This window comes from Scophthalmus maximus, chromosome 7, assembly GCF_022379125.1.
Source record: "Scophthalmus maximus strain ysfricsl-2021 chromosome 7, ASM2237912v1, whole genome shotgun sequence".
Lineage (NCBI taxonomy): Eukaryota > Metazoa > Chordata > Actinopteri > Pleuronectiformes > Scophthalmidae > Scophthalmus > Scophthalmus maximus.
The window spans coordinates 20,903,366-20,930,452 of record NC_061521.1 but is presented as its reverse complement, the minus strand read 5'-3'; the positions used below and the strand labels follow the sequence as shown (position 1 = coordinate 20,930,452).

The 27,087-nt window shown below is 42.6% G+C and overlaps 2 protein-coding genes across 10 annotated transcripts in view; both read right to left on the bottom strand.

Annotated features, from left to right (window-relative positions):
- Window positions 1–19,258, bottom strand: part of si:ch211-1e14.1 (UPF0606 protein KIAA1549) — a 36,979-nt gene extending 17,721 nt beyond the window's left edge. Inside the window, exons 1-7 of one of the 3 annotated variants that reach the window (XM_047333423.1) lie at window positions 19,049–19,258; window positions 17,637–17,936; window positions 2,816–5,011; window positions 2,531–2,619; window positions 1,957–2,116; window positions 1,735–1,865; window positions 11–203 (exon numbers count right to left, since the gene is read on the bottom strand). In XM_047333423.1, coding sequence (XP_047189379.1) covers window positions 11–203; window positions 1,735–1,865; window positions 1,957–2,116; window positions 2,531–2,619; window positions 2,816–5,011; window positions 17,637–17,778 — 2,911 coding nt within the window. In that variant the 5' untranslated portion in view covers window positions 17,779–17,936; window positions 19,049–19,258. The remainder of the gene's footprint in view (window positions 1–10; window positions 204–1,734; window positions 1,866–1,956; window positions 2,117–2,530; window positions 2,620–2,815; window positions 5,012–17,636; window positions 17,937–19,048) is intronic. The other 2 variants (XM_047333424.1, XM_035642989.2) reach the window with 2 other exon arrangements.
- A 1,554-nt stretch (window positions 19,259–20,812) lies between these two features.
- hipk2 (homeodomain interacting protein kinase 2) overlaps window positions 20,813–27,087 on the bottom strand; it is a 70,355-nt gene continuing 64,080 nt past the window's right edge. For all 7 annotated transcript variants that reach the window (XM_047333026.1, XM_047333027.1, XM_047333028.1 and 4 more), the window contains exon 15: window positions 20,813–26,997. In XM_047333026.1, the coding sequence (XP_047188982.1) occupies window positions 26,527–26,997 (471 nt within the window). In that variant the 3' untranslated portion in view covers window positions 20,813–26,526. The remainder of the gene's footprint in view (window positions 26,998–27,087) is intronic.

Sequence of the window (27,087 nt, the reverse complement as noted above, 5' to 3'; positions counted from 1 at the left end):
TGTTACTCACGCTCAGCAATCTGCTGTACAGGAAATCCCATGTAGTAGCTGAATTCCACCATGGTGAGCTTTATCAGAGCATTGCTGATCTCGGACCCCATCAGATATCCCCTGGAGCCACGCACGGTGAAGGTGATGTCCACCGGCTGCCTCACTAGCCGTTGTTCCTTATATTTTGGAGCATCCATGGTGATGTTTACAATCTGAAACACAATTAGACAGAGATGTACTACTACCTCAAAGACTGATAATTACATTGGAAATGTACAAACTACTTTTCATTCTGCTGTTGATGTAGTGTCTGGGAAAGCTTGTTTGTCTATTGAAGAGTTACAATGAAGTTCCCAAAACTGAAAATTTTGCGTGGCCCTGGGCACAGTTTGCTGGTGGTTCATAAAACACTTTACGTGCTGCAACAAATCCATAAATTTAATCAGTTACATTTATTCCAACTTGAAGACTATTATACAGCCATCAGTGTAATAGGATTACACAAATCTCTAATGACGCCAACTAACCACGTAGACAGATTAGTTCTTTATTAACAAACAAATCTTTTTTTAAATACTAAACAACAAGAGCATGAACTCAAAAACCACTCCGAGTCAAGTATCTTTGGGTCATGGTAAGAGTGAGGTGCAAAGGACTGTGAATTGTAAAGACAGTCATTGTAAGACTAAGCTCAACTTGAACATGCCTGAACCCTCACCTGAGGTCATATCTTCCGCATAGTGACTTTAAGATTGATAAAGTGGCGATACAGCTGCTGGTCAAAATGAGCTTCCTTTGCTGGGTGTCTGTGCTTAGACATTCAAGAGAGGCTCGGTGTATAACAGCCTCTCTTTTGTGTTGACAGGATTCAGTTCAGGGTGTTTTAGGGATTAGACCAAACAGTCAGAGCTGGGGAATTTGGATGAGGAGGCTGATGTCTGGGCTACTACGCTTACAATGTCAGTGTTTCCCGGCAGACATAATATATTATACACAATGGACTGCTTCATAGATAAGTCTAATTCCGTCAAACCCAACTACAGTAGTAATTTAGGTCGACCAGAGAGTATCAATTCTAATGAACTAGGTTTCTCTAAATCCCCAGGGAACTATTTCTGCCACCATTAATTTACTGGAACCCAAAATTCTCACTTTTGCAAAGCTATACCCCATTTAAAATCAACCTATGTTGAAGCTATGACAGTGATTCATCGGTGAAAGCGATGTAGGCAGGGTCAGATTGTTCCTTAGCGATTAACCTTCATTTTAATTAAAAAAAAGAAAAAAATCCCTCACTTTCAGACAGATAACGCAATATATTTAATAACGCTATGGCATCCACTGTAGGTAAGGAGCACTGACAAACACTGACCCTTCTTCAGAAGGGTCATAGAGCTTATGGTTACATATTTTAAACTTTCCTGGCATTTTATTCAAAGTTTAGATATTCAGATAAGATACTTTTGCGGTTTTAAATACAAAAAAAATGTAGTTTCACATCTCCTCTCTCATGCTTCTCTGCAAATGGTGATGGTCAGTTAGCTGCTTAGTCAAACAGACGGTCAAATCTGGACAAAAATGCTCTGGCGGAATTTGGTGTGGAGATATAGACAGGGTCACTTTCTACAATGTGGAGCCTTAAAGTTTTGAAGCCACAATAAAATGTGCTATCACATCAACATCTCTGCTGAAACACAAGTGCAAGTCGGTGCCTGCTTTCCCCTGCCTTCTGGTCCCACTCACGTGCACTGTGAAGTTAGTTGACTCCTTTGAGCGGCGACGCACTTCTGCAAAGGCCATGGTCAAACCTTTCTTAATGCTCTCACTGAAGTTGCAGAACCGCACGTCTATGTGAATGGGAACGAACTGCAGCACTGCAGAGAGTTTTAAAACAAGTTTTAAGAAGTCACATCAAAATTTGCATCATGCAATCCTGAAATACAGATTGTGAAAAGGTCATTTTACCTGTGTGGACTTGATATTTACTATCGGGTGTTATCCAGTTGGGAGACACAGACAGGAAGCGGCGCCCAGACTTTCGCAGACTGTTGATGACAGATATGGCTGTGTACACAACTGGGCCGGACACGACCCGAAACATAAACTTTGGTGGGGGGTCCACAACCTTCACAGACAAAGCAAAGGTATATGATACAGACAAATCGCTCCATGGGCATTTATTCACAGTTAAGTAGCCTGTGTAAAATAAGCAGCTGATGCTTTTGAAAGGTCACCGTGGCTCTTAAGAATCTCCTGTGGTGTGTTTATCAGAAGACCACATTAAAACTCAGGATGTGGGCTTCATCTTTCATCTACATCACTGTAATGTATTTATACCCTCACAAAAATACAGTATATATATATACACACATGAAAACCATCTCAGACACTTTACATTGTATGTAAGAGCCATTACAGGTCCACACATATTGTATATTTTTCTTAGTAGCCAAAAAAATAACAAACACCCTGAATGCCTTTGTCTTGAAAGTTTTAAATTAATAGAAATGTCTTTACCCCACCACAGAAATGCATTTACCTGCAGCTCCACTGACTTGTTGAATTCTACTTTCAGTATGTCTCTGACTTGAGATTTGGCATATCCAACAGTGGCCCCAGAGGGAAAACCTTCAGAGGAAAAAATCAATCTGTGGTTATGATCTTCTCATGTTTGTATATTTCAAATTTCAAATTACAGTTTGAAGTGACACAATTCTCCTATTTCATTTGTCACACACACACACACACACACACACACACACACACACACACACACACACACACACACACACACACACACACACACACACACACACAAACTTACCAATTTTGACTAAATAAGCAGGATTGTCAAGGTTGCAGAGATACTGTCTCGTCGTTGGTGCTGTAGTTGTGGTCTTTCCACTCTTGGTAGAATTGATGCTGATACTACTTGAGGCTTCAGAGGCGGCAGTGATTCTTGTTGGGGCTTGATGAGAGGTGGTGCTGGCAGCTGTAGTTGAGGGTAGGGCAGAGACTTTATGAGCTTCACTGCTAGTTGGGATCAAGGTCATTGTGGCTGGGACGTCAACTCCATCTTCAGTTACGCCCTGATCACCCAAAATGACTGGGGGGCCCACCGTGACATTAGATGCCGGCTCAGCTGAAACTAAACTGATATTATGAATTTGTTCAGTTGTGAAAGTCCAGTCTTGTGGAGTTAAGTCGGTTGCACCAGCAGTTGTGTTGGCAAGAAGTTCCGTTGAACCGGGAGAGAAGGCTACAGTTGCAGTTAATACAGGAGTGGTATGTATGCTGCTTTGCATAAATGGCTCCGTAACAAACCAATGGACATCTGTCATAGAGGAGGAAGACAACACATAGTCTGGCAGCAATGAAGTGGCATGGGGTAGTATATCTTCTGAAAATGCAGTGCTGTCCAGGCCAACAGTCGGAGTAGGTGCAGACCAATCTGTGGCAGGTACCTTACCACCCCAGATGGAAGAAGAGGAATCAAGGAAGTAGCTTGGGACTATTGAAGGATCCAGAAAAGGCTCAGAAACATTGACCAGCTGAGGACTCTGCTCTGTGGTTACTTCTGTGGTTGATTCACCATGAGGCTCAAACCCTGACGGATCACTGGATGACTCTTCCTCCGTTGGTTTGGTGTCACTGGTGAAGTTGCTGGTGGGTGTGATCTCTGTAGTAGGAATAGCCACCACGGTAACGTTCCCTCTGTGTTCAGCTCCAGTGTCTGAACCATCATTCTCCTTGGTCAACTGAATGGTGTAATACTCCAAGCTGTTCATGTCGGGCAAAAGGACATCTGTCGGTTGGATTGTGAAAGTATCCGGCCAATCTACGTCGGATGCATCAGGTGTATCACTGTTAGCTGTGGGTGTAGGTTCCAGTGTATAGTGAATTGTGGAGGAAAAAGAGGAAGGGTGGATGGATGTTAGTGGAACAATGGTGCTGTACTCCGTCACAAGGCTGGGAGACGGTGAGATGTGAAGAGGGAGCAAGGATGAAGGAGATATGCCCACTCTGGAAGGGAAAGATGTGTCATAGCTTTCTGTATAGTCCTCTGCTTCATAGGAGTCCGAGGGCACCTTGGTGACCAAAGCATAGTCGTCTCCATCTGCATTCAAGAATGACATTGTCTCCAAGTAGTCCCCGGACCCCCAGTCAAATTCCATGGTGTTGGTGGGGTAGAAGTCCTCCGGAGCAACCTCAGTGGGTTGAGATAAAGGTGATGTAAGGTGGGGGGCGCTGAAAGGCACATTGTAGCCAGGGGCCAGAAGCTCATCTGAGTTGGGTAGCATGTTTATGCCATGTGCTGGTTTGTTCTCCTGCAAGGGCGCACGGCTGGGGCTCAGCTGGTTCACATCCAAGATTTTACTGTAAGATTCATCTGCTGGATAGTCAGTAAAGGCCAGATTAGGGGGCTCAAGAGGCTGACCAGGCTGTGAGGCCATGATTGTCGGCATTTGCTCTGGCACATCATCCTGCTGCTTTTTGGGAGCCGTAAGGGTCGCATCCAGAGCTTTCTGCCCAGAAGTAAGACTGAGCCGAGATGTTGTTGGGCTTAATGGTGTTAAGGAAGTATTTGACTGAGACTGCCGCTGGGGTCTTTTAAGAGTTGGAGAGAGAGGGGAAGATTGCTTGACAGGATTTATCCGGGCCAGCCTCCAGTCTGTGGAGAGTTTAGCTGGTGCCTCAAATTGTGGACTAGACCCCAATACATGTTCAGAGGGGCTTAAAGAGGTAGTGGGAAGAGGTTGTGGTTCTTCTGCAGGGAGGACACTTGGCATGAAGGGTTTGGAGTTTTCAGAGGGAACATGTGCCCAATGAAAGAGAGTGTAAGCAGTCCTGGCTTCATGGTTAGGTTCAGTAATGGATGACAGGCCGCCAGGTGAGTCGAGGCTCTCAAAGGCAGTGTGATGTGAGGTTGGTAAGCTGGATGGTGATGATCTCGTTGAACTTGTACCATCTCCAAGAAGTCCCATGGGTTGGTATGTGGAGTCTAACAGAGACTCATCTGCTGAGGAATGAAGACAATACCTCAGTTTAGTCCTGGATGAATGAAATATCTATGGCTAACTTTAAAAAAGTAAAATACAGGGATGCGGCCTGACTGTGATTAAAAATTATGCTACTTCTACTAACTATTCCAATGCCAAACTTTTTTGTTTACCGACCAATATAGGGGACCGTAACTTGATGCAAATGGTTAAAAGGTCCCGATGCTTTTACAAAAAATAGCCTGTCAAACTGTCATCTGATTCTAAGATGCAGTTAAATTAATGATCTTACTTAAAAGTGTTTCCTTTGTTTTCTGTTCTGGGAAACTTCAAACTTTTAAAGCTGAACAGATAACAAAACCTTATCCCTGTTAGAAAAATATGTATAGCTAGTTTGATAAGCAGAAAGCAGGATGAGAGTAAATATGGCATTCTATAAAGGTAACAGGTAGGGTAGGCACCCATGTTGTACAACTGGACATGAACAACAGTGGCATTACATTAGTTGGATAGCTTTAGTTTATTAAGAGGTTGACATGAACATTGATCTGAGGAAATAAGACAAAAACTTGCTCACAAGGACGTTTCATAGGATTCCTATTCATCATGAAATGAGTCATTCCATCATTGATCACCACTGGGTCAAAGGTCACAGAACGATAAATAGACTATAGTAAAATACGAAACATCACTGAATCTGTTGGACAAAGCTATGGTGGGTTCAGGATGTTATATGAAACCTTGACTTATGTTTAGAAAAAATCAATACTATATCGACAGCAACTATTGACACAATTGGAACGTGAGATCCATGAAAATGTGAATATGGTTTACCTGAAAACTCTTGTATTTGCAGCATGTACAAATAAGCCTGCTGGCATTTACTACTTCTCTCTGTGCTTGTTTGTGCTTTTTGAGACTTTAATATTTTTTTCAGATCTGATCAATAACTAACTAACTAAAGCCCAATTTGCTACAAAGTGGCTACAAAATTGAACTATTAATCCAGGAAAAAATACCAATAAGTGGAGGGATTGCGGAAACATTAACAGGCTAACACACACTGGGTAATATTGAGAAAAGCTGACAATTTTCCCCACATCCATTTATCAGCTAAGGGAATATGCTGACATGCACACTATGACCATATGTTCCAAAAATGAATGGGTGGTCGTTCTGACTCAGCACCTTGATGCCCTGGGATTTTCACCAACAAACTAAACAAAGAACATCACCTGTTCTTTTTGAGGGTATTTGACCTTGGGAGTGATGGATGGGGCGATATCCAGCTCACCTTGAAGCAACTCTACCTCTTACAGATGACATTAAAATTCTTAAGAGTGACATTAGGCTTGCAAAACTATACAAATGACAAATGCGGCTTAGGCAGTTAATTTCCAATATGCAGAAAAACATAATTTTGTTGTTACAATACTCAGTTTTGTTCGGAGTCTAACATGTTCAAGAAAGGCTACATGAACTAACGGGAAAAGCATACAGTGATTCTTAAATCATTCATGGTAATAGACCTTTTAACAGTTCTAGCTAGCTGTATGAGTTTGCATCTTTTTACATATTTCGACGTGTTTTACTGAATTTTTCTAAGCATAATATTCAAAACCCAAACAGAAGTTTCATGGTTCTGCTAAAAAAGGAAAACTACGCACATCGTTGGCTCCACTTTACTAAGGCACAGGAGCTGATGGCAGACAAACAGGACAGATTAAGGGAAATGAGTTGAGGTGGCTGCCTACATTAAAGGACATGTTATCTTATGGTTCCAAATGCATAATAATTATAAACCCAATGCAGACAGGATGACTTGAATTTGTGCTTTAAGGTCGGTCTTGAATAGAGCAAGCCACCACCAATAGCCTCCACACAGTGACTCAGCAGCGGCTGGTAATGCTGCTGCTCGTTGCAGTGTGCAGGAGCTGCGGAATCATACACACTTGAAAATAGCCGCAGAATCAACTAAGGGAGAAGACTATTTTTAAAATTGGGAGAACAGAGCAGATGACTTATTAAAAGGCTTCAACGAAAAAGAATACACTTCTGGAACGTCATCTTCAATTTACCACGTCGCTTCATGGGGCTGCCTCTGGCTTGGCCCAGGAGAAAACTCCCGAACTTAATTACAACCTATGCTGGTACCTTAATCCAGTCAACATGCTATTATATCAAAGTCCATAGGAGAGGACTGGGAAGACTTTCCTCTCTGATGGTTAGTGTGTGCTGCACGTTCTCCAAACTGCGAACAGCTCCTGGTCTGCTGTGCCAAGTGTTTGAACCCTGAGGGATGCACCACACGGCTGGGCAGATGCACACACATAATTAGAGATGTTCCGATACCACTTTTCCCTTTCCTGATACCAATTCAGATACATGGACTTTGGATATCGGCTAATAATGAGAACCCATCAGATATCAGTCCGTTTAAAAAAAACTAAACGTGTATAACATATTGTAACAGCTGAATGCTACTGACCCTGTATGAAAGAGATGATTGCTATAATTGTTGACCATAAATAACCTGGTTCAAGTTAAACCCTTTTAAATAACAGATACATTCAGAGAATGACAAACATAGAACTTCTTTTATTATCTAGTCATAATTGAAAAACAACACAAATAGATAAATCTAGGAATATAAAACAAATCCTTCTTTTAAAGGGGCAGTAAGCGATTCTAAAGCAATGCACGTTTTGTAAAAATCCAAATATATACACTATATAGACAAGGTCTATAGGAGACAGAGTTTGTTAGAAGACTATAGCGCACGTCTGAGGTCATACTAGAGCTACGTGACCTGAAAATGCCACCTCATGTCAGCACATCCCTCCGGTGACAAACTAATTCATTTATAGTCCCATTTAGGACAATTACACACATGCATGAATGGATGACAAAGCATCCAGCCAATTAAGACAAGGACGAACATTGGCAGGTAATGGATGATAATTGATGGTTGGGGATAATACTCATATGATTACGACAAAAACATCAACGCTCTTTCTTTCACAGTGAAACCCATTGTTCAGAGTCCTTGCTGTAGTTTAATCTGAGTTTATTGAGGTTAATCATTTTTACATAGTAATTAAAAACAGAATCCTATTAAGTAAAAATGAAAAACTATGTTTGTAGAATAAACTGGCTGGATATTCTTAATAATTAAGCATGTATGGTCCTAATACTTCAAGGCTAATCTTATGTAATGACATTGAGAGCTTGGTGCGACAGACAGCATCTTGGAAAGGAGCAAGTGAGACCAGCTTATATTGGGGGCTGACATTACAGTCGGCTAAAAGACAAAGGCCTCAAAGACTAAGCAGCACTGCCACCTGTCACCCCCGAAACACGAGCACTCGGCTGGCCACTCATTGTTAGGGCCTGTCTGTGAAACTGAGACCCATGTAGAGGGACACCTTCATTTATCAGGCCAGGAGAGCATGAATGTCAAACTCATGTAAATGAGTGTTCTAGTACAGTTTTCCTCATATCTTCCTCAGCTCACTCTCCAGGTCAGCCCAGTCTCCTTTCTCTGTCTCTGGAGTACAGTCGGTGAATCATTTTCATTTTCAAGGAAAAACCTAATTTCACTGGCAACTTAAACGCTCACAACACAAAAAACAATGTCAGGCTGTCATTGCCTTAGCAGTTATTAAAAGCAGTAAGTGAATTGTATGTAAAGTTTTATAAAGACTGCAAGGAGCTTGAATAAAAATGAATTATCTCCAGGAAAAAAAGGAAGTACGCGGAGCAAAAGGGTTGCACTTAGTCTCTTAAATATTAAAGGGTGCGTTTTCGGTGGAACCAAGTGGCAACCCACCGTGATGTCACCCACTGATTTGTGAACTGCCGCTTTGAAACTGAGCATTTTGGCCAGCGCCATCTTGTTTTCTTTGATGGTACTGGCTGTCAATCACACGATATCCAAGCCCAAATACATACAATGCTTTATTGTCCATTAATCTATAATTTACAAAATGAACATCACGCTGTATTCAAGCACACTTGAGACGAAAGATTGAGAAATAAACTCTTCAGCATATTTTTACTGACGATTTAAACCAAGTGAGAAGTAGAGTCTGACTTATTTTTGCAACCAGTGAGTCGCCCTCTGCTGGTGAATCCAGAAAATAGAGGCTTCTGGCAATTTTGCATTGGCTTATTTTCCAGACCAGGTGTGTACGTCCATTTTTATATATATATAGTCAATGCTTGAAACTGGAGATTGAGACCAAAAATGTTTCGCACTTTCGCATCGGCTTCACTCATTGGTTATTTTAGGTCACACGCAAAATTGTTTTTTTCGCCGACAATGCATGTGACCACACCTCATTTAAAAAACCAACAATATCATGCTCACTGAGAATTAGGCCTTAAACAGCACAGACGCTGGAAAGAAAATGGCAACTACGTCAGTTTGAAACTTGCGAAGACCGTTGCATGTAGCTTGTCACCGCTTTGTGTCGGGTGTAAAACACGACATGAAAGAAAAAAAATATGGCACAGATCCAAAGTCTTCAAAGGCAGCACTGGAAATTTAATGCAGTGAGATTCTCATTTACGCATTACATGAAAAAAATCCCTGGCTAATGAGATTCTATTTCCATTCATCAGGCCTCGATGTGTCTTTTAGCCAACACTTGCTTTCATGAATAACTGCCTTGTGCATGGCACTGAACTGAATTTGCATTGGGCCACATTGACAAGTTAACTAATCCCACAAGTCTCTAGTCATTTACTCTGAGCCTTCTATTATACCGTTCATGACTCTAAACAAGTTGTTGCTGCATCGCATTAATTAATTAGTTACAGCAGCAACTGGCAAGAAAGTGGAAAGTGTTATGTGGGAGTATTTCCAGCTATAACAGCCGACTCAGTGAAAACCCATCCATCCATATCAAAGCGGACGATGACACAAAAGATAACGTCCATCGTGGCTTGTTTGGTTTGTTCGGCTTTTGTGTCTACATCCGGTCGCCGGCTTGGATCACAGCCAGCCGTTGTGTAAAAAAAAAGGGTTTTAACAAGAGGGGGATTATTACTGCTGGTGGCTGATCTGACGTTCCTTCATACAATCCCTATAATGGAATAAAAAAAAGAGATGGGAGCAGCGTACAGACTAGGCTGTGCTGAAGGCAGACGCGACGGCATGAATCTGAAATAGCACTAACCCACTTACCCAGGATGGATATTGGCAAAATCTTATGAGATCATATATTGGATCATTTCAACTCTCCACTAACCTACATGTGTGTCTGACTGCTTATTGCTTTAAAGGCCCTGTGTGTCTGAATAAATGTCACATGGAAATTAAGATGGCAGAAGAACATTTGAACAACGTTTTTTTATCGGACACCAGTCTTCCTATCAGTAGCATATTTTTGTACACCTTGCCTTATTTTTTATTTAAGCATTTTTTGGGGGGATGGGGGAGGCGATCGCAGTGGGATGATTTTATTGAACAGCCCTCTGCCTCCTTCACAGTCAGCTGAGGAAGAATATGTTTAGATTATCTCATAATATAGAGGAGGAGAAATTGCATTTACTGCAGTGCAGCTCTTTTTTTGTTTAGATCTCAATCGACTACACCATATTGCTTTGGGACTTCAGCAAACGTGACACACATATCAAGACTTCGATAGCTCACACCTGAACATGTCGTGCAAGATTTTAGAAGGAAGTTCATGGAACTGACTGATTTGAACGTTTGAAAGAATATTTAAATAATTAAAATAATAAGTAAAACCTTCAGAGTAAACTATAAAGAAGGAGTGAAAACTGAGAATAACAACGCACAAGAACTCTTTAGAACTTAATGCACAAATGGTGAAGCTTGCAACCAATAAACACAAACCGACAGATAAAATGTGATTTTGGCATGGCTGTCCTTGTCATGGCAACTGATCCCAAGGCTGAAAGAGAGTTACCCTGATAATGCCCGTCTGCAGACAGCGCTTTGTTGATGTCTGGAATCGAATCACAGAAAATACTTTTCCCCTAGTTCCCCTCCTTTACTCAACCAGACCCTGCACTCGCAGATTTAGAACAAAGGAACACGTTAATACTAACCTTTAACACAATTAATTTTTTTTGTTTCTGTCTCGCGTTAATGCAAGTGGCAGGGGAAAGCCCAGATACGATTTGCCTGGTTAAAGGAGGAGTCCACTCATTTTCTCATCACACACAATACAAAGATATGACGATTTTGGGGCCATTATATGAGGTCCCCTACCTACCTTTAAGTATCAGATTAAGATCAGCAGGCAAATGTCAGGCATCAGCCGAGAAAAGGGGAAGCATATATTCCCCTGTGTGTCGAGAAACCTGAGATACTAATTACAGGGCTCTCTAATGATATCATTTCCTACGTTAGCGTTTGAGTCTGTTATTGAAAAAAAAAGAGTAACTTAATGGTTGTATAATTTGAGACAAGAAAAGAGAGGAAGAAGAAGAAAGGGTCTTTTGGTATTAACGCTTTAGCTAACTACAACCCCACACATGGTTCTGTTTTCTGCTGAGCCCCATTGCGTGACTGGCTCTTTTCAGTTGGCAGGAGCTGCGCACACTGAGTGTCTTCCAACAATCAAGATATGGCCGGTGTTGACGTCTGGTTTATCGGGGAGGCTTTTAAGATGGGAAAGATTCCATTGTTTTTATCAGTGGAGTTCAATTAGATCAAGCTCTCTTGTCAAAGATCCAGCAGCCCCCCTCCCCCACACAGAAAAAAACCAAAATAACAGTTTGACTTAACAAAGGGTGCATTTATTATAAACCTGCACCAGCTCTTTTACAGTGCACCAACTTGTCATATTCAACCTATATTGAATAGTAAAGAAAATAAAGTACAGCTTTAAATCAAAAAGGATAAAAATAGAAACAAAGTTTGAATGCTAATCCAAATAATGCCCATGAAGTCAATGATGGTAAAGCACAACATCCAAGTTTCGTATAGTTGATAAGGTCACCAACATTCTTCTGATATGGCTGAAAAATAAGAACTAACTGAGGTCATGCCTGCACTTCATCAAATATTCATGTGATGCTTCATTCGTTTTCCTGAAGGAATACCTTTCTTTCGTTTTTTAAAGAGAAACAGGGGAGCAAGGAAGAGGGTTAGCAGGATAAGGGGGAGGGGAATTGGAGTAGTAGAAGACTCCAATTGAGAAAGAGGAAGAGAGGTAACAGGCTGGAAAGTGAGGGAATCCGAGTTCAAGGCATGGTGAGCTTTGGTTAAAGTTGACTTGAGTTTTCAGGGATCTTGGGGCCCCCACTGTATAATGGTTTGAAGAACGAAAGTTTGTAAAAGCTCCACAACTCACAGGGGGAATTCATGGTAAAATCATAATATCGAAACTGGATTATGATGGTGCAATGTCACCAAGTCATTTTTTGAGAAACGATGCATGCACACGCGCACACATGCACACTTTGTGCAGTCCTGAATTTGTAAAAAAAAGAGACAGGAAGGCAGAAAACCTGTAACCAGAGACGCCCCGGAGGACTGCGTCAGCTCAGTGACCTCCTCTGCTCTGCCTCAAATCCTCCAAACACAGGCCACTCTCTCTCTCTCTACCAGGCTTTGAGTCCTGGGAGAACAAACACTGGGTCTACTGGGTTCGGTTAAGCTGTCTCTGAAGAAAGCTGTTTTCTATTCGGCCTAATGGTCGATATGTGAGCAGAAAAAGGGAAATATCTGTGTACTGTAGGGTTTAATAATTAAATACTTAACTCTAGCAGCAGGGATGTTCCAAAAACACAATGATTATGCCTTGAGTGGCTGAAACACACAAGTTGCTCTGATAAATATTGAGGTAATCACCTGCAGCTCATCCAACTCACATAATGATTTGAGCTCATCACAAAATCCATTCCTACCCATTATATTATAATTTGACAAAATCAGTTTTCATTTGGTGATTAACCACACAAATTCAGATGCTCTCTTATGTGCCTAAATAACATTAAATGAGTTTGAAATGGTTACAAGACTAATAAACTTATTCTATAAGCTAAAGATAATATGAATATGAAGCTAGAATAAAAAAGATGATGTAATCTGTAAACAATGTATCCTAAATGATATGCAATGGATCATATACTGTAATGTAGGCAAATGTATGAAAAAAACAATGTATAACAAATAGCATGTGTTGATTCCTAAATCAATATCATTGGTCATTTTTATTTGTGTAATGATGATTAAATTCAAAAATCTGTAATTAACAAATCATAATTGGGGAGCATTTTAATTACAACTGCTAGTAATTATGTCTAGATAATAACAACTAAACAAAAAACAACAATAACACCACCAACAGAGAAAATTCTAGTGACCTGATTTGAGTCCATTTAATAAGCCTAAAAACAACAAGCGTGCTAAGTTTGGACACTTGTAAGATGCTGAAACTACAATGGAAAATTGCCTTGCTAAAATAGGAAGAAAAAAGAAAAGTACACAAATCACTAACAGATGTACACTTAGAGTCCCCCCCCCCCCCCCCCCGGTACCTTCACATCACAACCTACCAGTATGATGTGGGTAATAGCGTACAAGTGGAAAAAATTATGTAAATGAGACTACAACCATCCCCACTATAAAATACCTTTGAAGTGTGAACATGAAGAAATTATAATGGACATTGATTTTGACTTGGAAAAAATAACATTTAACATGTCTCAACCTGCCATCATTGAGCCACCCTTCACCAGCGCATGAGCTACCACGGCCGAATAATTCTGGGACGGGCCAGTGGGTCGGCGGGCGGGGTCAGCCACCGGTACGGTGGCGTGCTGAGTGCACTAGTGCCTCGTGTTTGGCTTTTGATAGCTCCTACCAATTGATCTGCAACCGGCTCCCAGCTCTAATGAATGATGAATGGCCACATTGTCATCACACACACAGATCACATTTCACATGGCAACGGACTTGTACTGGTAATTAGCCAGGATGTTGCTGGCCTGCAGCTTACAGCCATTAGCCGCGGTGCAGAGATAGCGACTTGTTAAGAACTTGCAAGGGCAATTTATGATTCTGCGTATAAAGTTCATAATTATATCCTATGCATTTGTAACAAGTCAATTAAGATCCTGGCTGGGTATTGATGTACAACTTTTTCTTTCACAGAAATTAAGCAGAAAACAAGAAAGGGTGAGAGAAGCAGGGAGGCAAGAAGAAGGGGAAACTAGTGTATGATGTCAAGTCTGGAAGAACAATTAGAAAATACGTGACCATCGTCTGTCTGACCTAGAAACCCTGAGGTGGGCTTCTCTACGTCTAGAAAAGGGAAAGCTGTGAGACTGGTGTTTCCACCCCCAGAAGCAGACTGTGGAAACAGAGTTCTTCGATTGGTAAAAACAAGGAGCATCCCCTGTCATATGATAACTAGGACAATTCCAACATATTCCAATTTTTGGGCAACAAAAGTAATATTATGTTAATGTTGCCTCACTGACTAATTAGATCTTGAGCTCTAACTTAAAAGTAATATAGGGTCAATGATATCCGATATCAAACCATGTTATAGCTCAAGTTATTTAGCTAAGTGTGTTTAATGCTGATTCAACAGTCTAAAAATGGGTCACATCTCTCGTCAATAATTTACATCACACAGTGGGGTGCTTAATCTTTTACAGCCACATATCCATATTAGATTGATTGACTTATATAACCTAATATGAATAACGGTGAACTCAAAGTAAAAGCTGGAACATCGAAAGTTTCTGCACTTTCAAAGTAATGAGGTGCATGGACCAACATACAAGGCTGGTCCTGAATTACACTACAGATTTGCACAACTGTAGGACTTCACATATAAAAGCATCTTTTTGTACAGTCTTGCCATTTTCATACATAATCTCAAATTTAAAGATAAAATACTAAAGGCCCATGCATTGATGGATTGATCCCATTACACAGCAATAATGTTCACCAAAATCTTGGGGACTTAACAAGGTAATTCGGAGCAGTAGGCCAGTTGTCTGAAGTCTGTCCAAACCGCGGCTGATGAATGTATTCTCATGCGAAACAGTGGTTTGCAGTCTGCCACAGTAGAACTGTCTTTGAGTTGCTCATCAAAGTTTCGGTGTGATCATAAAATCTGCGAGGATGTATCACCCGAAAACCAGCCGCTCTGCTTTGGCTGAGGATATCTCCCCGAAAAAAGATTCAAACCACCCTGATTAAACCTTTGGGCAAATGAAGTTTTCCTCGGGAAATACAGAACTTAAAGGGCAGTAAAACACCAGAAAACATATGGGGAAACTTTCATTCTGTGACACAGGTTGAGCCACTTGCTAAGAATGTGAATTCAGTATGAAGTGCCAGCCCACAGCACTTCTTAGTCACCAGCCAAATGAGGAAGAGACCAGGAAGAGAACAGAAATGGGAAGAAAAAAAAAATCTCCTACAGGCTTTGTTGTACAACTGTCTCTGTGACAAAGAGACGAGATGTTGGAGTCAAACAAAATATATCAAAGCGAATTTGCACTTTAATCCCCCAGCAAAAAGCAGCCATAGACTCGTCTCTGAGGTTTCTAGGAATAGAGCCGTAATGCCACAACTGCACAAACCATCAGGCCAATCATCATTGCAGCTTTCGGAGAAGGAGGATTTACTGGAGACATATTATGCTTTTTTTCAGTTTTTCCCTCGAGTTAAAAAACTAAAAGTCTGTGTAAAAGGGAGCTCCTGCTCCTGAAGCTCCTGAAACTGGTCGTCATTAGTTTGGCCGATACTTCCGTAAGATTGTGACATCACCATCGAACAGAAGTGCATCAAACATGTCTAGCGGGTAGTCTGGCACTCCCCCAATAAAGCTGGGTAAAGAGAGCGTGAGAGAAAATCCTACTCATGCTGGAAACGGTTGACCAATCACAATGGAGTGGGCCAGCTGGCCAATCAGAGCAGACTGGGTTTTATCGGGAGGGAGGGGCTTACAGGAGCTACAACCAAGCGTTCCAGACGGAGGCTGAAAAGAGGAGCTGCAGAAAACAGTCTGAGGAAACAGATGTGTTTACTGAACATTAGAGCGTGTAAAACTGTCCAAGTAATAACCCAGATTAAAATTATGATCCTGAATATGAGCATAATAAGTGTCCTTTAATGCAAACCGTGTTAGCAAACACACACAGTTGAAACATCAGAAGATGAGCCAATGTAAAATGGCCGCAATCGGAAGGAAGGTTTCTTACTGCAAAATTATCAAAACTTCAAACAGAATAACTTCACCGTATTTTATCTATACCAGGTCTACAAACTAAATGAAAGTGCTCTTCTGAGTGCAGCACAAATGCATTGGCAGTGAACGAAGGAAAATCTGCAGCCCACATTATCTGTAATGAAAATAAAAAAAGCTGTGAATGGACGTGTTATCGCTAAAGATTTACTAATTCCTGATTTCCTGGTACAAGGGCTTTCACCCTGGCATTTACTACATAATCCTATTAGCACTTAATATCATGAGTTTTTTGGCTGCCATGAACAAAAAAAGGTTCTTTTCACCGGGGCGATGTGCGGTTGGAGGGGAAGTTGGGTGTGAGGGATCACGTCATTAATTATTAAAGTAAGCCCGAAAAAAAACACCCCACGAGTAAACGGATTTAGACCCTTTCTCTGTCTCTAATTACAGGAAATGTGTTTAACTCAACGTGTCTGTGCGGGAGAAGAGTCACCTCTTGTGGAAAAACCTAAATCGACCATTACGAGTGGTCCTCCCTAGGGGTATCACAGCTAACCAAGGTCAGACAGCAACCTTGGTTGTAGCCTTGAGGTAGACCTGATATTCTTTGTGTCAAACTACAAATGTTAACAGTACTGAACTAAGGGTAAAGCAAACAGAAGTTGCTCTATTAGGGCGATGGGTCATCTATCACTTGATTTCTTCTAAATGAGAGGAACACTGATGCTATTAAGTAGGAGAGTTAGCAAGAGTGGTGTAGAGGTTAGCACCGAAAGCTTACGACCGAAAGGTCACATGTTAAGTTGGCCTTGAGCAAGGTACATAATAACCCTAACTGCCCCAGTGCAGCTGCTCAGTAGCCAAAGAACTATAACTACAGTTGTACTACGCATCTTTTGAATAGGACTGTATGTAATCATGCCACGTCTTGCTGAAAATGTCAATTAAAAAACTAAAAAACTCAATGTTTTAGGTAATTTGATACAACCCTAATGAATAAATTGGTGTTGGCTCCTGATGTCTCTCTAACTCAATCCCCAGGAATGAAAAAAGATAACCCTGACCAGAAACCGAATAAGACCTTGAGATCTTGATAACAACCAGGCTGGATCTTGGATGCTCAACAAGTTTACAGGGCATGTTTACTTCCAGTTTAATGCAATTTGTGTAGCTATTCAGTTAGATTAAGTGCTAGACACAAATAAAGTGCTACAGTAGGTTGTGTTACAATTTGTGGACCATACCCACATTCCATTTGTTTTGACATTTGCTGTTTTGAAATGATCTCCACAGTCGCATCTTCAAGAGCAAGGTGTCTATGACTTGTCAAAGTTATTCTCCGGAGCTGAGCGAACGCTGTACAACATGATGATCGGTGTCAGTTAGGTAACACGAGGTGCAAAGTAGTTGATCACGTTGTGTGTGTGTGTGTGTGAGTCAGCGAAAGGTGTCATCTTACCTGCAATAGGTGAGTCGGCTGCGATCAGTGTCGCCCACAGCGTCATCCCCAGAAACACCGCAGGCCGGCGGCCATGGACTCGCATGAGAGCCTCGAGCATCAGCACCAAACCCACAGAGGAGGAGACGACTAAACCTGCCATGGTGCGGCGGCGGCGAGGTCAAGGCATTTCATCCGGTGAGGAAGACAAGACTCGTGGCAAATGTTTGGGTTATTGAGGGTCGAGGTCTGGATTTGGAGTCTTCCCTTCAGTTTAAGGCCCCTCCTTCCATAACATGTGCTCGTCGCAGTGGAGAATGGCTGTGGAAAAACAAAAGAGCAACAGAGTGACTCTCAAAACAAAGCATCCACATCTACCTTTATTACTTGAGCATCACTTCATGAATCAAATATAGACTGAAGTAACCATAACAACATGCTCTACCTGAATGATCCAAATGCATTTATTTGATTATGGTTACATTGCCAATTGCACCAGGGCTGCAACTAAGGATTATTTTCATAAATGATCAATCTGTCGATTATTTTCTCGGTGATCGATTAGTTGTTTGGTTCATAAAATGGTGAAAAATGTCGATCATGTTTCCCAAAACCCCAAATTGATGTTTTGTTTTGTCCACACACCAAAGATATTTAGTTTACTGTCGCATGGGAGCAAAGAAACAGGAAATAGTCGCAGTTAAAAAGCTGAAATCAGAGAATTTTTTCCTCCATAAAAAAAACTTGAACCGATTGATGGATTATCAAAATAGTTGGCGATTCATTCAGCAATGGATTACTAATCGATTAACTCTTGAAGCTCTACAAAGCACACAATACAGGTAGTGGCCATTTCTATTTTTAATTTTATTGTAACTAGACACTTTCTGCTGCATTTGTATAAGTATAATATTTTGCATTGAAATAGAAAAATCCAATTTTTCCTCTATCATACACATAAACAAAAGAACATGCACACAGGTGTGTCTGATGTTTATGTATTGACCCCCCCCCCCAAAAAAATAACTCATTAAATAATGAATGATGGATTATCATCACATCAGATTAACTAAACAAGCTAATTTACCATACAAAGGCTAATAAACATGTAAAACGTGGTGTCCACAGACTACATCACCCCCCTGCTGCCTGTGAGGGTACAGTCAGCATCATCATGACACGGTGAGGTCTCTTGTCCTACATCCCGCCCCGTACCCCCCCTCTCCTCTTCCTCTACGCTCGAGCTTAACGGTCAACCCTAAAGCAACATGATAAATGAGCGTTAAGCTAATAGCAAACACAACAACGGTGATATTTCCCCATAACGAACCCCGATAACCCCATTTCTTCTTCTCCTTCTTCTCCTTCTTCTTCTGCGTTTCCCCCCACAGCCATTCCTGTCAGCCAGCTCATAGCTGCGCATTCAGACTTACCGAAAAAAAAAACCGGAGGGGTGAGTTCAAACTCTGTCAATTTCCTTTGTCTGGGTTACAAAGAAATATCCATGAAATATAATATAATACTGTACTCCGTCGTTAAGCCCCCTCACGTGAGCACCGTGCGTGCCTTTTGAAAAGTTTTGCGTTGTGCGCGAGCTGCGAGCTGGTTTTCCATCTGACCCTCTCTCTCTCCGTCCGGAGGATCGGGGTTTAGCCCCGCCCCCCTCGGCAGATGTGATTAGCTGGTTGTCTGTGAAGACCCGCCACCATTGGCTGCAGCTCTGCTCTGTCAAGGGGGGTGGGGTTTAAAAATAGGCTGGTCCTCCTCGACTGGCGTCTGCGGCTTCCACGGCAACGTCTGCTCCACGCGATGATGGACAGGTTACTGCCAGGCTTTCTATTGGCTGAGCAGAGTTTAGATTCTTTTCATGCGGAAATAAACCACTCTTAAGAGTTAAAAACTCAGCCTTTTGGTCTATTAATTATTTTTTTAGTATGCAGCCAGCGCACTCAAAATGTGACACATGACAACAAGGATGCATACTTCGTTCATACTGAACAGCCAGCTGTTGAGATGTATGACCTGCTGCTTGGTTGCATGTTGTAAACGTCGTGCATGGTGTCCAGGTGTCGGTGGGTGAAAATGAATGGCAGCAGCATTACAGCATCGGCATTACAGCATCACGTCATTGCCAGTTCAGGTACAATATCGATACGTTGGCGCACACCGCCACCTAGTGGCTGTGTGATGTGACTGACAAATAAATCCGTCTGGCTTTTTGAAAAAAACTTCAGGAACCTTCAGCCAATATTGTTTTTTGTGCTAGGGGATCAGTAATATGCCTAAAATAACATCAGATCTGTTGTCAGAAGATCATGTATTGGTTTTAATACAGTAATGATTCCTGCGAAAACATGAAATATAACTATATATAACTAAGTTGAGGTACTTGGAAATATTGTACTTTTTACTAAACTTCAAATGACTGATACACTCTGTCGGTAGTTAGTTTGCAGAGTAAGATTTTACAAAATGTATCCACTATTAAGACAATTTAAAAAAAACTATGTTCACACTGTATATATTCTGTTACATTGTATATATTATTTCTACTTTTTATATTTACTTTGCAGCTGTAAAATGCTGTTGTGGGACTAATTAATGATTATCCTACCTCATCTTGACCAACTCAAATAAAGAACATAAAATGTATTATTTTCAATCTTTTAAAGATGGTTTACAATCTCTTATAAAATCAAAATGACTGTTAAGCACTTTAAAAACTGTATTGTGCATGCATTGTGCTTGGTTCTTTGGATGCAGGAGTTTTCCTTATAATTTTGCAATCTTAAATTGTTTGTTTTTTTAATTCATGTGTATGTATCTCTCCTTTCTCTTACAAGGAAACAGTAGAACATTTATTACTAGTTTCTAGGCCACCTCAACAGGTTGTATACTTGTCGCCAGCGTGGGATCCTCAGGAGAGAGACGATTCCTTCAATACCTCTCAAAAAGTAGAAATCCATTTAGCTTTAAATAGCAAAACGTTACAGTGTCAATCCGCTATGTTACAAAAGGACAGAAAACTGTCTTATCTAGGGAACCACACCAATTGTCGAAATAGTAGTTTGCTCTTCTAATATTGGGTATTTTTCATTTCCTGTTTTATGTATTACAAGAGTAACACACACACACACACACACACACACACACACACACACACACACAGAGAGAGCCGTAGAAGAACGGGACACTGGTGCCGTGACTTAACAGTTTTAATGTAAATCCAAGACAAAGTGTGATTACATTTCTACACATATACAATATGCATATGTGAGCATACAAATTCTCATTAATAACTCGATTCACCTCGGAGACCGAAAAAATGATCAAAAGTAACAGTGAATAACAAGCTATAACATAGTTCACCACAACGCAAGCCCCTTCTCACCCTACAGTTAGTCAAAGAGGACGATTAAAATAGCTATACTCTTCTATTTGACGAAGCCGCTTTTTGCCCGTTGAAATTCCTCCCGTGAAATTTACAATGCTATCATTAGTTTTTTTTTTCCCGAAGCCTAATAATAAAATCCACTCCATTTTTCTACAACGAAAATGATTAAGAGAAGCACACAACATCATAATGGTAACACAAGCGCTTAGTAGCAAGTACTCAACTTGTTAGGAGGTTTTTAATTAATCCTTCTTCTTATTGTCGTTATTATAGTTATTTAAACATTCTATAAAGCCAGTAAAATATCCTCATAACATACTTAATAATATTAATAATATTAGGCTAAGGAAGAGGGTATACATAGAACGCTACGTCAAACAGATTGAAATAATGAGACATCACACCCCGATAAACAGAAAAAGTAAATAAGAAAAAGACAGTTAACAGAGAATTATATTAGGAAAATACTGCAGCACACGATAGCTTTTTATCGACAACGAATGAGATTTTACACCGTCGAGGAACCAACCAGCAATGGACACAAGAGCTGGTCAGGGTTTGATGCTCTCTTAGGTCTTCAGACAAAGCGTGAATCAAGATGGTGCGTCGCTTCTTGTCGACGCACTTCAGCCACACCGGCCTTCAGTCGGACCATGACCTCGAGGTCAAGATGGATACTGTCGTAGTGTGAACGGGCAACGGAGAAAAAAAAGAATCCGCATTTGAACGTAACTTTGGTCTACCACTTTCAGATTCCGTCCATTCGATTTGAAACACTACAAGAATAACCGACTCGTCTACTCGTTCGAGGAGATGCAATCGGGAAATTAGCGGATAAAACGGATAGCGGCCAAATTGGTTTTGGTTGTTGACGTCATTCGTTTGCCATCGCCTGACACCCTGTAATCGGCGATGGCATCAAACCTTGACCACCTCCCCCCCTGAATTCCCCCAAGGAATAGCCAGCATAAAGGAACAGATCTCCCCAACAAAGGTAAAAAAGAAGCCCCCCCCCCCAAAAAAAAATACATATCAGCACGTGATTAATCCACATCTACACCTACTCCTACACCTATTGGTACTTTGGGAAGCAGCTGTGACTTTGCCACAATGACTCTGACGGTTGGTTTGTGTTGCGAGGTGTCTGTCAGTCACCCTCAGGCGAGAGCGTCGTGAGCAAAACTTGGAAGATTTGAGCGTATTAAATAAGAAGAACGCCAGGTTTGCATGTGTGTGTGTTGTGAGAGAGAGAGCGAGACGCTGCCTTATTAATTTTTCTCTCATTTTAATAATGTCAACTTAAAGCTTTAGAGGTATTGTTGTTTGTTTTTTTTCTTTTTCTTTCTAGAAGGCAGCGCTATTAATAATAAAGTCGCTCGATGGGAAGGCTCAGCTCAACAGCACAAAAACAATGTTTTACACTCTACTGCAGAACATTTTGGTAATTGCAAGGTCACTCGATCGACGTTGATGCTCACATTTCTGATTCCAACATCGGTTGTGTGACAGTCGAAGGTGTCATAGACGTCGAGTTACTTCCTTGGGGCTTCTCCGAATTCGATGTCCCATCTGAGAAAACGGTGGTTATTCTCCAAACCCCCTATTCACGAGGACACAGGTGATTTTTGCATTATCTGTTATTTTTTTTGCTGCGGATCAGGTGTATAATTATTGCATGGTGCACACAACAGAGTAGAAATCAAATGAAATGGTCACCCACCGAGGAGAGGGTGCGAAGCCGTTTCCGGGGTCGCAGGGTCACGTCCTATTACATTCATTTTTCGCAGGTGACCGTGGTTTTTTAAAGGTATAGTTGGTGCTTTTTTTTTTTTCTTCTTCTTTTTTGATTAATTCATTTCTAACAGGTCATTCTATCCCATGGCACGCTAATATAAAACAAAACTTTTTTTCTTTTTCCTTTTACAAATTCATTTTTTTTTTCCCCCCGCACAACACCGATAAAGCTACGACACGACGTGAACAACATAAAACATAAACTGTCCTACAAAACAATTTTGGAGAGAGAGGTTAGATAATTACTCATCGTTCAGCCAAGTGTGTCGGGTGATGAAAGCAAAACAAAGCTCCCAAAAAAACAGACAGGCAGGGGTTATGGGGGGGGGGGGGGGGTAAAAAGAACAACAAGACCAAGAAGTTATTGCCCATCTGCTCTAGCAATGGTTGTGTGTAGAGAGGATTGCTTGTACTGTGCTGTGCTGTACATGGTCAATCGGTTTCATTCTTTGGTGGGACGAGTGGCGAAAAGGTCGAAAAAGAGCGTGGCGACACCATCGCCGTGCTGACGAGGCCGGATAAGACAGCAGTGTAAGCATGGGTAAGAACACCAAATTCCCCTCAAACAGTGGAATGTTTCAGTAGTCTGTCTCATAAAACAGAGGAGCCAAAAGATTTCAGTGGAGAAAAAACGAGAAGAAGATCGTCTCCCTAATGCACATGTGCTTAGGCCCCAAATGACCGAGAGGAGAAAATTAAGCAAATCAAATAACAAAGACAACAACAGAATAGAGAAGATGTAACCAGCAACGTACTATGTGAGGCTTTGCATGCTGACTGGGGAGTGGTGAGGGTTTTTTTTGGGGGGGGCAAGTACGAGGATGAAAGACCACTCGCCCTCTAGAGCCCCCCGTTGGATTTACCATCAACTCAACACTTGACTATCATCAGCAGTGTTGCAACACTTCCAAGGAATACTAAATATCACTGTACAACAACCCCGCCCCCCCCCCCCCCCCCCCGCCCCCCCCCCCCCCCCCCCCCCCCCCGCCCATAGGTTACAAAATAGAAATGAGCCTGACATTTAATAAAAACACACACACACACACACACACACACACATCCACAAGAATTATTGCAACAATCTCTAAAAGAAACACAACATGTACTACGGCCATGTCAAACAAAGTTCAAGATAATGTTAAGTTAAAAAACAAAAACAGAGAAAACAAAAGAACCACTTCAAATGCGAGTACAATGGCATACCGTGACGGAGAGGGGGAGGGCCTTCGCTAAGAGTTCTCACGTGCCCACGTTCCAGAGGACAGATGAACATTAGGAGATCATTTCTATCCTCGGCTACGAGAATACATGTTGAAATCAAGCAGCAGACACACAAAGCGACATCCCTATTGGTTCTCTGACGTGTTCCGGGGGGGGGGGGGTCTCCCTTCCGACTGGCGTGGCATCGTCTGTGGTGTATCTGTGGGGGGTTTGTGTGTGTGTGTTTTTTTTCCGAAGACAGATGGACAGTGGCAACAAACCGTCCACGCGGTTCCCTTCCAGGTGTATGCTGCTCGCGGCCTTCTTCCCTCCCTCCTGCTTCTGTCGTCGCACAGCGGCAGCCCTCTGCAAACTCGGCGACACCGAACCCCAAAACGCCACAAATGACTTGCGATTATCTTTGCTTGGAGAAAAACAGAACGGCGACAGCCCCAAAAAATAAACCAATTTCGAATTGCGGGCGCGCATTCAGGCGCGGTAAGTGGCCGCCGCGGCTCCTGCCCGCCGCCCCGGGCTCAGTGTTACTGTCAACCTGCTCAGTGCCAACTTGCTACCATTTTATGTCCCATTTAAGATAGAGAGAGTTCCACCCCGCCCTCCTCCGCACCTCCCTACCTAAATTGACCCCTATGCTTTCCACCGGCCCCTTCGCTCGTGCCTCACACAGTATCCCTCTCAAATGAGCTCCGTCCCGATACACTCTTTGCCGCAGCCAGGCTCCATCTCTGGCCTCAACAGACTCCCCCCCCCCACCTCCCCCCACCTCATGGCAACAATCACTTTCTGTCAGGCCCTTCTTACGGACTAGCTTTTAACCTTAAAAAACCACAAAACGAGATTACCGCCTCTAACGCGCCGCGAACATTGTACTGCAGCTCATTCCCCGTACTGTACATGGAAATCCGAGCTCACGTCTCTGCTCTGTATCGTCGCCATGCATGCATTCCCTTGTGTGATGAAAACGACAACAACAAACTAACAAGTATGTGCCAAACTAAAAGCCAGGTGTCGGCTTTTTACAGCTACAGCCGTACTGTACATTTGTCATATTTACACTACAATATCCAGAGTGGACGTCACAAGAATTTTTCTATCTACGACTTTGGTAAGTGTCCCAGGCAAGTTATCCCATCATGCACACATCGTGAAATGGCTCAGCGTGATACCAACTCTTGACCTTGATCTCCGTCATCCCGCGGTTGGCCGTCTTCTGACGGCGAGAGAAAACAGCAAGGGGGCGCTCTGAGCCTACACCTGGAAGAGAAGAGCTACAACTGCCCCCCCCCCCCGACGACGACGAGGGTGACGAGGAGGAGGCGGAGGATGTCCGACCAGGGAAAGCGCGTCTCTCTAAGTATAGCTAAAGTCTCTTGTGGCTTTTCAGGATCCAAGCCAAGTAAACTGTGTTGTTTTATCTGTAAGGCACTACGAGGGAACAACGATCAAAGGGACTAAAGACTGAGGAGGGGTTCTGAGGAATCGGACCGCACACGCATGGCTGACAGTAGCACACACAGACAATCACGTTGTACATGCCTATGTTATTATAACCACTTTGTGCAATCACATTGAAAAAAGAGAGGAACAAATATAAATCTATTGGTATCAGGGGGGAAAAAACAAAAACAAAAACCCAAACAAACCAACTGGTGCTGACTGCTACATTCTAAGAACGGGGCCCAGCTAAGACACGCAGCTAAAACTGAAGAATCATCGAAACGGTGAAACAAAAAGGAGAATAAAATAAAATATCTATAAATACACTAAAAAGTTTGTCTGTCTTCTGTTGGTTATATTTCCAGAAGCCTCCTTGACTGGAGAAGGTGGAGTGGGGGGTGGGGGGGGGGATGCCTTTCGTTTCTCCCCACGCCATGAATGATTTGGAAATATTAAGACAGTTCAAGGCCATCAATATTTTTTTTTTTTTTTTCTTTGAAGAGCAGCAGGTTTCCGTATTTCACCTTCTCCCAGGTCTCTTGGGATTTCCAGACTTCCAGTCAGTAACCCCTGTTCAACAGTCACTTCCCTAATGTAAGAGGGGAAAACAAAAGAAAAACGAAAATCTCCACTTGTCCCAAAAGGCCTCGTTCAGAGCCTCCCCGGGAAACTAAGGAGACATTATCCTTCCTCGTGAAATAAAGCGAAGAACAGACTAAATAAAAAGCAAAAAGACTGGCCCTTTCAGGAAGGAGAAGAAGAAAAACAAGACGCAAAGAAAACATCTCCAACTGTAGCCCCCCCCTCTAAAAATGCAACCCCCGTCGTTCCTTTCCAGAGACGCTGTGAATCTTTGTTCCTTTCTTTTTCTCTCTGTCGACATATCTTCAAGTTTCATGTGAAGTTTCATGAGGATTGCATGTTCCTCCGTCTCTGTTTATGTCTTGAGGTTGAGGAGAGGATGTTTGGGACGTGGACACGGGTTCAGGGGCGGGTTGGGTCCGGGGGGGGGGGAAGCAGCAGTGCTGGGTCAGGCTCTCCAGTGACAGTCAGTGTCTTCTCTTAGAGGTAAGGGTATTGGTTGACCTTGGTGGGGCTCAGCGGGTATCCAGTGTAGACAGTGGAGGCGGGCGAGGCGCTGATGTAGGCCTGGTGGGCAAACTGGGCCTGGTACTGGTGGCTGTGGTGGAGGGTGGGCGAGGGCAACACGCGGTGGCCCATGCTGACCGGGACCTGGTGGACGATGCCCGGCGGGTAGCTCCCGTGCTGGACCGCGTGGCGGGCCGTGCCCTGCGACGCCACCAGGTGGGCCACCGTGCCCGAGGAGCCCAGGGCAGCCGGGGCCGTGTAGGTGTAGAGGTGCGGCTGGCTGGGCAGGTGCGTGGCGGCCAGGTGCGGGTGGACGTTGCCCGCGTGATGGGAGGGGCTGCTGTGATGGAAGGAGTACGGGGCCTGGGTGGCGATGGTGGGCGTGATGTAGGCCTGCTGGCGCCGATGAGCTCCGTTTCGCTCTGCTACCATGTGCTGCTGGGCCTGGAGGAGGGGAAACGACAGACATTCAGACGGCGGAAAATGAATCTACTCTCCAAAAAAAATGTTCCCGAGGTTTGTTTACGCACACGT